The sequence below is a fragment of the Metopolophium dirhodum genome, chromosome 5, assembly GCF_019925205.1.
Source record: "Metopolophium dirhodum isolate CAU chromosome 5, ASM1992520v1, whole genome shotgun sequence".
NCBI lineage: Eukaryota > Metazoa > Arthropoda > Insecta > Hemiptera > Aphididae > Metopolophium > Metopolophium dirhodum.
Window position 1 is genome coordinate 28,451,308 of NC_083564.1, and position 15,119 is coordinate 28,466,426.

The 15,119-nt window shown below is 28.7% G+C and overlaps 2 protein-coding genes across 3 annotated transcripts; one reads left to right on the plus strand and one right to left on the minus strand.

The window, feature by feature from the left end:
* On the minus strand, nt 1-9,881 carry LOC132945425 (putative glycerol kinase 5). 2 transcript variants are annotated; one of them, XM_061015163.1, is made up of 12 exons: nt 9,436-9,880; nt 4,440-4,568; nt 4,047-4,140; nt 3,469-3,638; nt 3,252-3,341; nt 2,842-3,165; nt 2,625-2,748; nt 1,538-1,642; nt 1,374-1,465; nt 1,144-1,307; nt 319-461; nt 1-220 (listed from the first exon to the last, which is right to left on the minus strand). In XM_061015163.1, the coding sequence occupies exons 2-12, from the start codon at nt 4,533-4,535 to the stop codon at nt 84-86; spliced, it is 1,539 nt and encodes a 512-aa protein (XP_060871146.1). In that variant the 5' UTR covers nt 4,536-4,568; nt 9,436-9,880; the 3' UTR covers nt 1-83. The 2 variants fall into 2 exon arrangements, with proteins under 2 accessions (XP_060871146.1, XP_060871147.1); XM_061015164.1 differs by lacking the exon at nt 3,252-3,341 and having other exon boundaries at nt 9,436-9,881.
* A 148-nt stretch (nt 9,882-10,029) lies between these two features.
* Nucleotides 10,030-14,226, plus strand: LOC132945424 (SRSF protein kinase 2-like). Its single transcript, XM_061015161.1, has 4 exons — nt 10,030-10,318; nt 10,415-10,723; nt 11,515-12,197; nt 12,682-14,226. Exons 2-4 carry the CDS (start codon nt 10,428-10,430, stop codon nt 13,458-13,460), a joined length of 1,758 nt encoding a protein of 585 aa, XP_060871144.1. The 5' UTR covers nt 10,030-10,318; nt 10,415-10,427; the 3' UTR covers nt 13,461-14,226.
* Nucleotides 14,227-15,119: the final 893 nt, after the last annotated feature.

Consider the following 15,119-nt stretch of genomic DNA (forward strand, 5'->3'; position numbering starts at 1 on the left):
TGTTTTTATATACTAAATGGTTTTATTTTATATAATTGTACATCATGTATTGTTAAAATACAAAAAATAAAAAGTTGGCATTTTTAATACAAACACTTTTGGTTATACAACCATCTTATATATTTATATTCATTTGCAAAATAATCATTATTATTTGGAACAAATTTTTGATCAGTTCTGTTTCTGAAATTCATCAATTCTCTTTTATTTGTCCATACACCTAACATAAAAAAAAAAAATTAGGTGTACATTTGGATATAAATATAAATTTTTTTAATATTAATAACATAATAAAAATAAATCCATTTAAGCAAATACCTGAAGACAGTCCAGCCATAAAAGCTGCACCCAAACAAGATACTTCGGTTCTGTTACTGTTTTTCATTCTTACAACTGTAGTTGATGTGACATTGGCAATTGTTTGACAGATGTAATCATTTCGAGACACACCACCATCAACCCTAAACATTAATAGGTACAATTTTAAATGAGTTACCAACTAATAGGTATTATGGGAGTACATATTTTGTATATTATATACAGTGTTGGGTAAATTACTTTTGAAAAGTAATAAAATTACATTACTTGTTACATTAAATATTTTTATTTAAATAACATTTGCGTTACCAGACATTATTTTTATCACGTTACTTTACTTTGTTTTTAAAAAGTAGGGCATTACAAATAACGTTACTTAAAAAAAAAAAAAAAATACAATATCAGTCCATAATGGATAATAAGTAGGTAGTAGGTACATTGTAAATACAAAATGTATAAGTATTAATTCTTTGGATGTTTAAAAATATTGTTGATTATTATAAAAACTTTTGGAATCGTAAATAAATTTTATTGATTTTTAATTTTTCTTGAATATCCGAGCCCCTAGTTTTTGTCATTCATAACTTATTTTAATAACTTGGTAAATAACACATTACTCCATAGAAATTACATTTAAAAAGTAATTTTGTTACAATTGTGTTAATTTAAATAAAATATAATGAAATTACTACAGCGTTACTGTAAAAGTAATTTGTAATTTGCGTTATGTTACTACTCAACACTGATTATATAAAACAAAACCTTTAGGCTTAACAGGTAATAACAGGTAATTAAATATTTTGCTATTAATTAAACAAACATTACCATAAAGTATTTAATACCATTTGTGGCATTTCATTGTGATAATTATCTAGTATTTTTTTAATTCTAAATGCAAAAGACTCCAAAATAGATACTGCCATATCAGATTTTGTAGTACATGTTGTAACACCAATAAAACTGTAATCTTTTCTTATTGATTTGCTTGGCTGAAAAATAATTTTTGTTATATAATTACAATAATTTTGTACTAAATCACAGAATCAAGTAATCACCTCAGATTCAGGTAATACAAATAATAAACTGTCAGTTGAAAATTCATTTCCTTGCTTCAACATATTTAATTCTTTTGGATTATTGAACCCACCTAGAACAAAGATGAAAAATAGAGTTATTTTTCTACATATTATATTCAAGTTTCCCAAAATACACTTTTTACCAATGGACTTTGCAAGTTGAATTAATGATCCACAGTTGTAATCAACTGCCTCCAATGAAAAACAAATATCTTCATTAAATGTCCAACCCACCAATGGAAAATATCCTATTATTAAAAATGTGTTTTAACGTTAGTTACATATTAAATATTTCTAAAATAGATAATTCAAAATAAGTGCTAATTGATTATTACTAGGGCTCGGATTTTGTAGCAAAATAAATCCTTAAAAAAGCATTTTAAGTAGCCAAAAAAAGCATTTATTTATTTTTTTTTTTTTTGGGTAACCCGCGGCAACATAGGCCATTGGGTGCCCGGGGTGGGGGGATGGCGGCACTTGTTCTCCGAACACCGTAACTTGCACGGAGAAAAATGCCGCCTGGTGGTAGAGGATCGAACTCGGACCGGCTGTGCCGAATCCGTCGCGTTAGACCGCTCGGCCACCTTTTAGCAAGCGGCAATACAGCGGCCAGCTTTTTTCATATACGGTGCGGCATCCGAAACAAATAATAAAATGTCCTCATGATTAACATTATTTACGTATTATAATACGTAGGTATAATTCAGATAATTTTCCCTTTCCTTGAGTCGTAAATACAACTATAGATAATTGTAGATAAAACTATTTCGGCACAATAACGACAGTTATTTTATCAGTCATATATTTATTACTGGTTTTTTCACTGGTTTTATAATTTCTGGTAATTAGTGGTAATACTAATATAGTCCAGGACGTATAATATACATAGAAATAAGCTAAGTTTTCAAGAAAAATATATAAAAATCAAGAAAAAATAACCAAATAGGGGAAAAGCAATAAAAAGCAGATTTTATGGAAAAAAGCAAAAAAAAAGCAAAAAAAAGTTTACTTCATTTAAATCAGAACGATTCAAAACGTATTTATATAAAAGAATTATCTTTCTATCACACTTCCCTCAAAAGAAGCATTTGCTACAAAATCCGAGCCCTAATTATTACACATTGCTAGATAATTTGTTTTTAAGTTGACATAAAACTTATTAATATAAATATTATAAACTAATGTTAATAATAATAATAATAATAATAAATATATGATATTCTATCTGACCTAAACATACTTCCGGTAATGAACCACAATTTATATCTAGAAACATTCCGGTTCCCATTGTAACTTTAGCTGTATACTTTGAGAAAGAACCTGTTCCGTACAGTGATGCTGATTGGTCAGCAAGCTATATTATTATAATATTATGGGTTTTGTTAATAATAAGAAATAATAATTTATAATCGGACGGTTAAATATTTATACAGAGAAGTTAACTCACCGAGCATGCAATGGTAATATTGGAGATTTTGCAAGTTATATTGTTGTCTATTAGGTACTTTAATACGTTTGAATCACAAATACTTGGAAGTATAGTATTTGTGATCCCGAAATATTGAAACATAAGATTAGGCATCCAAGACATGGTGAACAAGTCGAACAATCCAGTTGCACTAGCACACGATACGTCAGTCACGTGAAGTTTACCATTGCTGGCCTGATATAATAACCAAGTGTCTAATGTGCCAAATTGCACTTCGTTATTTTTCATGTCTTGTCTGAATTTTCGATTATTTTGTAATAACCATAAAAGTTTAGGCAAAATCTGTAACCAATAACCATAGATTATTCAATGTATATTATAATAAATATACTTTAAAAAACATATAATAACATATAAAATTATAATACTTGTATGTTTGAAAATGTAAATGATTTTACAACTTTCAGTTGTTTTGTTGCAAATATTAAGTATAATATTTTTGAAATATATTTCACTATCTAAAATTTTTCAAAATATTAATTGAGTTAATAATAATAGTATAATTTTCATTTTATTTTTAAACTTAAATAAATACTCATTTGTATATATTTATTTAGTATTTAATATTTATAGTATAATACTTACTTTGAAGGTTATTGATTTGTTTAACTCTTTAACTATTATATTTGAACGTAAATCTCCCCATGTAATAAAGTTATGATAATGTTCACCAGTATTTTTATTCCAAGTTATGAATGTGTTCCGTTGTGTAGACAAACCTATGCTTTTTATATTATTGGACTTGAGATCAGCATCTATTAAAAGATATATACGATAAACTAAACATCCTTATTTAATGTTTTTTATATACTGAATTTATGGTTTATTATCAATAATATATTTTTGTAACTTCTATTATAATCAGTATAATTATTGATGATTAAAAATAAGAAAAGTTCCGAAAAAAAAATATACTCAAATTAAATTATTTTAATAAGATTTTTATTTTCAAATCATTAATTTGAAATCTTTTCTTTTTGTATATTGTCAGTTGTCCTGATTATAATAGAAGTTACATAAATATTTTATTGGTAATAAGCCATAAATTTAGTATTATGTACAGTCTGATGGTACATGTGTAAAAATATACCAAAGTCAAATATTAAATAGCAATTTAGTGTAACTAAAAATTACAATATTATTTATTAGTAATACATTATAACCTTTTAATGCATTTTGTAAGACTTGTTTTACACCATTTTGTATTTCATTTGGATTTATTTCTTCCCAGCCTTGAAAAGGTTTTAATAAATTAACCTGTAAAAATTAAAAAGTCAATATTCATATTACTACTACTAGTTGGGCACATTGCACATGACAGAAAAAAACCTGGGGGTGAATTTTGAATAATTGCATTATTGAAAAAGAATAGGGGGTGGTAAGTACTGGTAAGGATGAATCACCCTTTATATATTTATACATTTTTATTTTTTACTTATAGCCTATAGCTAGGTATAAAAATAAAATATTTTATAATATCTAAGAGCTTACAATCAGCATAATACAAATTCAAAATTCTGTATCATTAATATAAAACATAATATACAATTACATACTTTTTGAATACAAGAACCCACAACACGAAAATCTGGTGAAAAAATTTGGCATTTCAAATTAGTTGTGCCTACGTCAATAGCAGCAATATAATCCATGACTTTGATCACTTTAATGACGTCCTTTTAAACCTAAAAAAAAAAAAACATTTATTGAATAACTTGATATAATAAATTTAATATTTTTCTGTTGTACATAATGTAAAACTTAAAATATAAATATTGTAATTGATTCATATTATAGTAATGAAATAAATAAAACACTTAATTAACACTATATAGGTAGTGCCATTGATTATAAATACAAATATTTATAATTAGTATATTTTATAGCCAATCACCAATGGTAGTAGGATTTTACTATAGTAATGTGATTTAGTTTACCAGAATGAAAACGTGAATATAATTAAACACTGAACTTGGAATTTCAATTTAATAGGCTAGGGTAATCATAGTATTATATTGTATGACGTCCCTATTTCGAATAAGATATAAAAGTATAAATTTGAAACAAACATTTTTTTGAACATATACAATATTATACATAATATTATATTCTACCTATAAACATTACAATTATTAAATGAGAGGTCAAATTATTCCTTTTCATCTGAACTAGAAATTATTATTTACACTAAATAATACTAGATACAGATATAATATTGTTCTGTACTTGGCAAAAATAATTGTTATATTATTTCGACAAGTAATATTGCATATAAGTATATTCCTCGTATCATTTCAACATTTAGTGTTATTTATTATTCAATAAAAATTAATTTTATCTTAAATAGGGCAAAGTAACAATATCTAAACTGATTTACAAATAAATTATTATTTCGTACTTTTCGATTGCATCATAAATCATTATATTATTGTGACGCATTACTACCTAAATATTATATATTATTCGCGCCAACGATAATTCTCGCAAAACGTAATACAGGGCAATTATTATAATTATACCAGAATATAAAATTAAAAGTTTTATAATATTTTTACACTACAAATTACGATCACCGACAGTAAGTCGATTATCATTATTCTGTCAACATATTAATTATCTGCATAGCTGGTATACAATTGTTTGGTAAGCTGATTCAATTAGTGATCATTCATCTGTGACTGCACTTCTGCAGCATCTTTCTAGATGTGCAAAAATCATTTCTCTGCAATTTTATTTTATGAGTTATACGCGTTATTTTAGTATATTAATAAATTATAGGTGAACAGACACATTAATAAATAATAATAAAGAATATATTATTTTATACACTTTTACTATACAGGTATTCTCGAGTGAATGCAATAATACGTATTTAATCATTTAAGTAATTCCAAAAATATATAAAAAAAATAAAAATAGAAAATATAATTTATTAATAATTCTATTTATACATTTATTATGTTGAGCAATTAAAAACTTAAACACACCCCAACTTTTGGTCGTTCCAGTTCAGCGAGTATGAAATAATATTGTCTAACATAAATAATATTTTTTCTTCTTAAATGTATAAGTTGGAAAGTTGCTATTACTCAATCTGTTTCTCATATATCAGAAAAATAAGCAAATTACTTTATGTATAGTGGAGAAAAAAAAGACATGTTTACCAGAATGAAGAATCCTCCTACAGGGGGTAGAAACTTTGATTTTAAATAACTAAGAAGTTTAATTATTATACATTTTATATAATAAAATAAATGTAGTGTAATTTTTTTATGGTTGACCAGTGAATACAATTTACCGTTTGCATCATAACGTGAAAAAGTTTGAAATGTTATAAAATTATGCAATTTGTTGGAATTTTTGTTAGGTATTAAAACTAAATTGTAAAAAGTCCAGGGGCTAGGATCATAGAACGCTTACAACATCATAATTAAGAAAATTACGAGCGCCAATTGTTCGTGTCTTTGTCTCCGACACGGAATTCCGAAAATCCTAACAGTATTTATCTAGGCTTTAGTCTAATATTAGATCTGATTGACCTATAATCAAAATTAAAGAGAGCACTTTTAGTATTTTTTACAGACCTAATACTTTTGGAATAATAATTCGAATGGAGTTTACAAGTAAACCCATAATTACAATTTTATAAAACAAAATGTTTTTTATTTCAATGCTTTATTTATTGTAACGAGAGGTAAGCATAAAATCATGCAGGTTCAAATATTAATTCGAATCCACAATACAATACTTTGTAGTTTTGTACGTATAGGTACAATAATATTATTGTCATTCCCATACTTTATTAAATATAATCATTATATACGGAGCATCAGGCAATTTTATTATGTAGGTATCATTCGGGAACATGAATAACAAAATGTTTGTGGGTGTATCCTCTCTCGAGGTGAAAGATAATTGTTTAGCTACTGGCTACTTATATACATTAAACATCGTAATTCATTTTATATTATACCAAAGTATAAATTTAATTTATTCTGTGATTAAACTAAATACTATATTGTTTTTTTCTGTTTGCCGTTTTAACTCGAAATGCAAACATAATATGCTTTATTATACGTAGATATACCTGTATATAAAAATAGGTAGGTAGTTAAATACTTAAATAACCTATATAATAATATGCCTTTGGCAACCAATACAATCCCAACTGACTTTCGAGTCCCACGTATACGAAGAATAAGTAGGTAGGTAGGTACTATATAATATTCTAAATGTACTTGCTAGGGGTGGCAAGCTAGAGCGCATTTTCCCTCAAACTTATTCCTGAAAAACGAATTTTGCCAAACTGCCAAATGCTAATATTTCAAAAACAGTTGTGTATCTATCGTTTCCGTTTTGCGCATTTGAAATATTATCAATTTTTTTTTGGTCAAAATCGGTCGAATATGTTTTTAATGTATAAACTTTAATCATAATTTTATACACCGTAGTCTAAATTACAAAATATAATACGATACAGAAAATTATATTCAATCATAATAACTGTGGTTTTATTTGTACGTTGTACCTAAAGCCTAAATATAGGCGTAAATAGTATTTGAGATTTGTGGGTGAAGGGCTGAAGATCGGGTCCATACCAGACTCTTCGAGAATGTTCAGGTATTTTGGGGGCTATTATAGCGTTGTAAATACAACGCCGTTGTTGCGTTGCTATTTTCGCCGATGTTTGTAACCAATGGCAACCTTATATACAAACAAAAAAATATTAGATGTTTCTGTGCCGAAGCAAAATGCATGTGTGAACAACAAACCCTCCGTGAGTTTCGATGAATCTATTGATATAGCTTTAATTGAAAACGGCCCAGACGACTTAATTCAATTCGAAAATATTCACAACCAATGTCCAATATTGGTACAAGTTTTTACCGATATTATACAAATATTATTAGGAATGGTATATTGAATTATAAATAATTATTACTCATAGCCTATATTCTATAGGTACCTCGAATTAAGATATACCTAGGTATAACTTTTATCTTTCTAAATAAACGCCATTTCGTGGTACTTATTATATTATTTATGAAATAAATCGGGTTTACCAATCCTTATCGGTTTATGAAGTTATTACTTTATGACACTGGTATGTATATTAAAAGTCCATAAGTAATTCAATTTTATTTATTTATTTTTAATATTAGGTAATAATATTACTCTAGTGAATCAGTAGTAAGTATTGGTGGAAATGGGGGAGTAGGCGGGGCTGGTAAGTATTTCAAATACTATATTAGCCCCTTAATGATTTTTGAGATTTGTGTAATAGTTTTTTTTTATTATGATTATTGATTAGGAAATAGGCAATAGCTCAAGACGTATCAAAACATGGTTGAGAACTTCAACGGTTCATAATCGTTTCAATAAACCCTGTCCCTGTTTTGAAAAAAGCTGTCGAAAAGTATTGATAATGAATACATAAGACATTATTAGAACATATTTTGTTAAACAGAATAGGGCAATAATCGTACGAAAATTGTTTTGATATTCATTTTCATATGTAGGTTAAAAACAAAATACATGTTTATTTAACTATATAAGCATTTTTTTGTAACAATTTAAAGAAATAATATTATTGAATCGTGTAACAGATACATACATATTTAATACTAAATTATATTACTGTTAGTAGATGACCGTACTACGTCTTAGATGCATGTTAAAAATAACAACGGCCTCCCCAGTTCCCTCAAATTTTAATTCATTTACGCCTACAGTAGTTATTACTACTGACCATATAGAATAACTGTAGTCTTTATTAAAGATTATAATATAATACGATCTTAAAATAATATTCTACGCAACGTTGTACAATTTATTATAATTTTTATTTATGGTTAAAAATAGAAATTTATCGAATCGCTGCAGGCGTACTGTGTACCTATTATATTATTATAGAGTATATTGACAAACATATTATACAGAGCGGTTTTTTCTAGATTCTGGGTATAGGACACGATATAGGTACATATAAAACTTATAAGTACATGAAATTTGTGATATAGGGCACCTGCATACATTATCACAACTCACAAGTGGTAAACAAACAAAAAGAAACGTTAGGCGTGATGAATAATTATTAATTAGTCCAAAATCGAAATGTTCATAAAAATACGTAAAAATTGGTAATCGTGAGAGGGGGTGGGCGGTTGTCAAAAAAAAAAATCCGTATCTATCGTACTACGTTTGTCTTAGCAAGATCTATATGACTAAATCGTAGTCTAGAATCTAGATCGGCCACATAACTACAATTACTGTACCGACCGCACTAACGAGGATTTACTAACGATGGCAATATTTCGGTTAGCGGTATTCGATACCAAGTCAATTAAAAGGTAATACCTATGTCTGTCAGCCGAGAGGCAACAGCGGTGGTAAATTCGCAAATGTTTCGAGTTTGGCCGATTTATTACGTGTCACGCACGTTCTGTGACTTCGGCACATTTGTTTACGAGTAGGTACTACCTATATAAAGGTATAATATATAGGTATAACAGCCACACGGGGTGGTCACGTTTATTACGAGAAAGAACGTACTCTGATGCTGTTAACGCCGATTTCGATGGTCGTCCGCCACCGGTGTCTTCTTACGCGGAAGTCATTGCCGGACGCGAAACGAGGCAGTCGGCGAAAGATAAATAATAATAAAGACAACAGACGATATAATATTATTGTTTGTGGCGTCGATGACTGTCGGCGTCTTCGTGCAAAGGCGATTTCACGATGGTCAGAATAACGCGCCCGAAGCGAAAACTGTGAGCGGCCGTCGTATCGGGCCAATCTCAGACTCGGTGTAAACGTCGACCGAACCGTCCGGAGGAGTAGAAAACATAATACCGTAAGGTGCGTTGACGTGTGTGCAAGCGTGGAGGAAAATTTCGGAAATTTTTTCGTCAGACGTCGTCTACGTACAATATTATTATTATTATTATTATTAAAATAAAAACATAAATTATTATTGTCCGCGAAAACCGCAGATAACTGATAAGCGTGGCGGACGGCGGCGGTGGTCGTCGTCACCGTTATCAGTTGTAGCGTTTGCAGTGCGTGCACCGACGCGGTCCGAGACTTCACTCGACTCACGTAATATTTTATTTTCACAGTCGTATTAATATTGTCGTCATTCATTATCACATACGATAGTACGATACTTGCGTGCACGCTCGGCAGCCTGGACCCCTGTGCGCAATCTAATATAATATACACTTTTTAGTTTTTCTTTTTTTTTTTATCGTACTTATTTATGTTTTAATGTTTTCCAAATCCGCGAATTACTAGCTCTTTCCGAATACCGCAGACCTTGCGTCGCCCGGTTGTACGCTCTTCGTCGACCTCCGTCGCTGCCGTAGCCGCAGCTCTTACGATAATTTCGCATCTGCCGCCGTTTCGAGTCCGCCAGCAGCCCCCGGACGACCACACGGTAAGTGTTTGGCTTGACGGCGGCGCCCCCTTCTCCCCCCCCCCCCCACCGGATCGACGGAAATTTTGAGACGGGCGTTTGAACGGTCTGTTACAGGGTACATCAGGCGATGAACAAGGACACAAACAGGCGGATATTGGCGATTCAGGCGAAAAAGAAACGGCGCAAATTGCCGAAGAAGCCGCATGAAGACCGCAAGACCACTCTGCCCTCAGCTACGAGCCACAAGGGCTCGGACAAGTCCAAGTCCCATGCGAATCAGAGGGACAGCGATTCTTCGTCAAATGAGTCTGACGAGGGCACGGACGAGATGTACGCGTCTGACGAGGAAGAGCAGGAAGAGTCTAGCGACTATTGCAAAGGTGGCTATCACCCTGTCCAAATAGGAGATGTATTTCAAAACAGGTGAGATAGATATTTTAAATTTTTACCACTCAAATCCGATGGCACCAATGTTAAAATTCTCGTGGGTGGGGAGGATACCTGAAATAAAAATGTTTTGTAGCAATGTTATAACAAAATTTCATATTTTAAAGGTACCTTTACAAAAAAATTCCAAGCAATCATATTTAATAATAACTATTATCCCCTCCTAATATTTTCGACCTTACAGAGGGTGTATACCTACTTTTATCTATGGGCTATGGTTAAGCCAATACCCAAATGTTCCAAATTTTTGTTAGGTATGCTTACAAGAAGCATTTTAGGAACAATTATAATCATAAATTGAATGAAATTTTTATTTGATAATGTAAATGCTGACTGATAAAAAGTGATTGGAGTTAATCATCGAAATTATGTTTTAAAAAATCAAAATATAGGTACTTACATATATAACCATGGATAATATTAGCCTCTTATAAATATTAAATATCTTCACTTTTAATTTTAATTAGTATTTTGGGAGGTAATTAATAATTAGTACACTTGTAAATTTATTGTACCTAATATTGTATTAAAATATTCCCTCTATATTATTATAAAATAAGGTAATTATGATAATAATGATAGGTATAATTAATTAGTCATAAAAATGTTTATAGTTCATTTGTACTAGCTAGGGACATACCTAAAAAAGAAAATTAATAGAAAACAATTATTTTAAATTCTTAAAAGTATTCACCTTGGTGTTAATAACTTAAAAAGATAAAAAAAACAAGATTTATTATTATTTTTACTTACTTTTTTTTTTACAGATATCATGTGTTAAGAAAACTTGGATGGGGCCATTTTTCAACTGTTTGGCTATGTTGGGATTTTACAGACAAGCGTTATGTTGCTCTTAAAGTAGTAAAAAGTGCATCTCATTTTACTGAAACTGCTTTAGATGAAATAAAACTTTTAAAAAGTGTTCGTGATTCTGATACTAGTGATAAAAAACGGGAACGAGTAGTCATGTTATTGAATGATTTTAAAATTAGCGGTGTCAATGGTAATCACATATGCATGGTATTTGAAGTACTTGGTCATAACTTGTTAAAGTTGATTATTAAAAGTGATTACTCAGGTATACCAATACAAAATGTTAAGAGTATTATACAACAAGTACTTGAGGGCTTAGATTATTTACATACAAAATGTAACATTATACACACTGACATTAAACCAGAGAATGTATTAATATGTGTCGATGAAAAATATATAAAAAATTTGGCTAAAGAGGCAGCTGAAATTCATCAAACTGGACAAAAATTACCTGTATCATTTAGCAGTACAGCACCCAAAAGCAATTTCAATAAACCTAATTTGACAAAAAATCAGAAGAAAAAAATGAAGAAAAAAGTCAAACGACAATCAGAACTCCTCAAAGTGCATATGCAACAATTACAAGAACTAGAGTCCAAACAAAATGAAGAATGTAGTGGTGAACATAATAAAGGCATGTATTTATCATAATTAGTATTTATTCCTAATGTGTATGCATGAAAGTTTAATTATATATAGATTATAATAGAATTAATTAATTAATTTTGTGGACATAATTCCAATTTACAAAGGTAACAATTAGACAAAAGTTAATATTAGAGATACAATATAGAATACATGACAAACATGTTAAAATATTTTAAACAATAAATGAAAGAGGTAAAATATGCCCTTATGGTAAATTTAATGTAGTGGTTTAAATTATTTTACTAAGAATTTAAAAATGGATTAAATGTATTAATTAAAGATTAACTTCATTGTTAGTTGTTCTTATATTCAATATTTTGTGTTTATATTTGAATAACTACTTTTAAATAAAATTTTTTTTTATATAAATTTAATTTAATGTTTTATTCTAGGGTACTTACTTACATGGTATTTTAAAATAGTTTTTATTGGGTTATTGTTGCTATTAATTTTAAATTGTATGCTTTCAGATGATGTTAAACCCATAGAAGAACCATTAACAGTAGATGCGAATGCTAGTGAATCTCTATCTAATGGTTATAGCAGTGACAGTACTAATCCAAATGTGGCAAACTCTCCACCTTATGAATCTAATACAGAGAATGATCATAATTCAGATGACACTAGTACAATACACGAAAATGGAACTGGTGAATCTAGTAAAAACAATAAACCTTCATCTAAAAAACGGGCATATAGAAGTAAATCTCGCGATGATCCCTCGGAAGATCCAGCATTTAATATATGTGATATCAATGTAAAAGTAGCCGACCTTGGTAATGCATGTTGGATAGATCGTCATTTTACCGAAGATATTCAAACTAGGCAGTATCGTTCTTTAGAAGTATTAATTGGAGCCGGATATGGTATATCATCAGATATATGGAGTGTTGCATGCATGGCATTTGAATTGGCAACTGGTGATTATTTGTTTGAACCACATTCGGGTGAGGCTTATTCCCGAGATGAAGATCATATTGCTCATATTATAGAGTTGTTGGGAAAGATTCCAAAAAAAGTTATTGATGGAGGAAAGCAGTCACCGCAGTTTTTCAATAAACGTGGAGAGTTGCGCAACATAAGTAGTTTGAAGCCATGGTTTCTGTATGATGTACTAAGAGAAAAGTACAAATGGCCTGAATGTGATGCTAAGGCATTCACTGGTTTTCTACTACCAATGTTAGAGTTTGATCAAAATGCTAGAGCTACAGCTGCTCAGTGTTTACAACATGAATGGTTAAAATGTTGATTATACTTCTGCTGTTAACATTTACTTGGTAAGAATTGAAATATATTTTTATTTTGTAGTAGAACTTTATGTTTGTATTTTCTAATAAAGCCACAACAAAATATGAATTTTATATCATGTAAATAAGTATTAAATATATATTTTTTAGAGTAATAATACGTATAATAATAATATTAAAATAGTCATTTCAAACATAATTTATGCAAGATATTTTTAGCAACATTTGTTTGTTTGAATGGTTTATTTGTAGTAAAAAAACAGATTTTATATAGTATGTTTTTAAGCAAACAAATAATTCCAATAATTTATTAAACAGTCATGTTATTAATGAATGTAAATAACTGAAATTCATGTTTATTATTTTCCTTTTTTCTTTATACATTGCTTTAAATTAATTAGTCAAAGAATTAGGTTTAATGTGATATTTTAAATTTACTTGGAACAACAAGTTTGTCACCCACTGCATCATTATTTTTTTTTACAATGAAAAATCATTTTGGTTTTTATTCCAAAAGTAATTTGTTTTTTTTTTACCTTGAAACTCCACAATGAGTTTTTTTTTTATTAAATTTTGTTCCTATTCACTCCAATGGTTAACACATTTAGTCAATAACATACTTAAACTACTTAATTACACATCCCATAATGATTTCCCAATTCCTATATTATATATTTTTTAGGGAATGAAGTTATTTTGTGTATAAAATGATTTTATAATTATTTAAAAACATAATATGGGTTTGAAAATATATTATTTTTATCATTATATTGTTACACTTTATTATTTATAGTTCATTTTTTTTCACAATATCATTGATAACAATTCTTATGCATTAATTAATGAGCCTACAACCTTTTATTTACTGTCCAACCATATGGTATGTAACTATTATTATTAACTGTCAAAATTAAGTATCATTATTTGTAATATATTAAAAAAAACACCGTATTAAATGATTACAAAAATATAAGAGTCATAGGTCTGTTTTATATATTGTAACTATAATCATAATAATTACCTTTTATTTTTATTGTTATAAGGGTAATTTGTATAACATGAGCCTATTTATTTTAAGAATAAATTACAATTGGTTAATATTTTAGCATGTTCTTCAATTAATTAATTTTATATTGCCTTTTGTATTTGGAAGTTTTTCCTTTCGTTCATAGTTAGGCAAATTATTAAACTGTTGTTCTTTTATGTTTAATTTTAAATATACAATTAATTTTATAATAAATTATAATTGGTTTATGGGTACAGTTAATTCAGATTATGATATTGGTTACAATAACTTTTAAACAAATAATAATCTTGTCTCTTAAGTTTTATAAATTAAAATAAGAGCAATATTTAAAAAAAAATAATAGTTTCCATTCAACCCAATTATTGAATTGATTTCTTTAACGTTTTTTTTCTTATTCTTTTGTTTTACATTAGTGTTTCTTGGATTACTATAAAAGTAACCTAGTTCTGCATAATATTATTATGTTCCTAATCCACATTTTAAAGGTTTCACTAATCTAACAACTTTTCATCTAATATAATATGTGGGTACTAAGAACTCAATAAGGTTCTATTTTCAAATATAGTTATTATCTATTTTAACTCATTAAAATTGCATTTCTTCAAACAAATTTATGAACATATTATATTCTCTC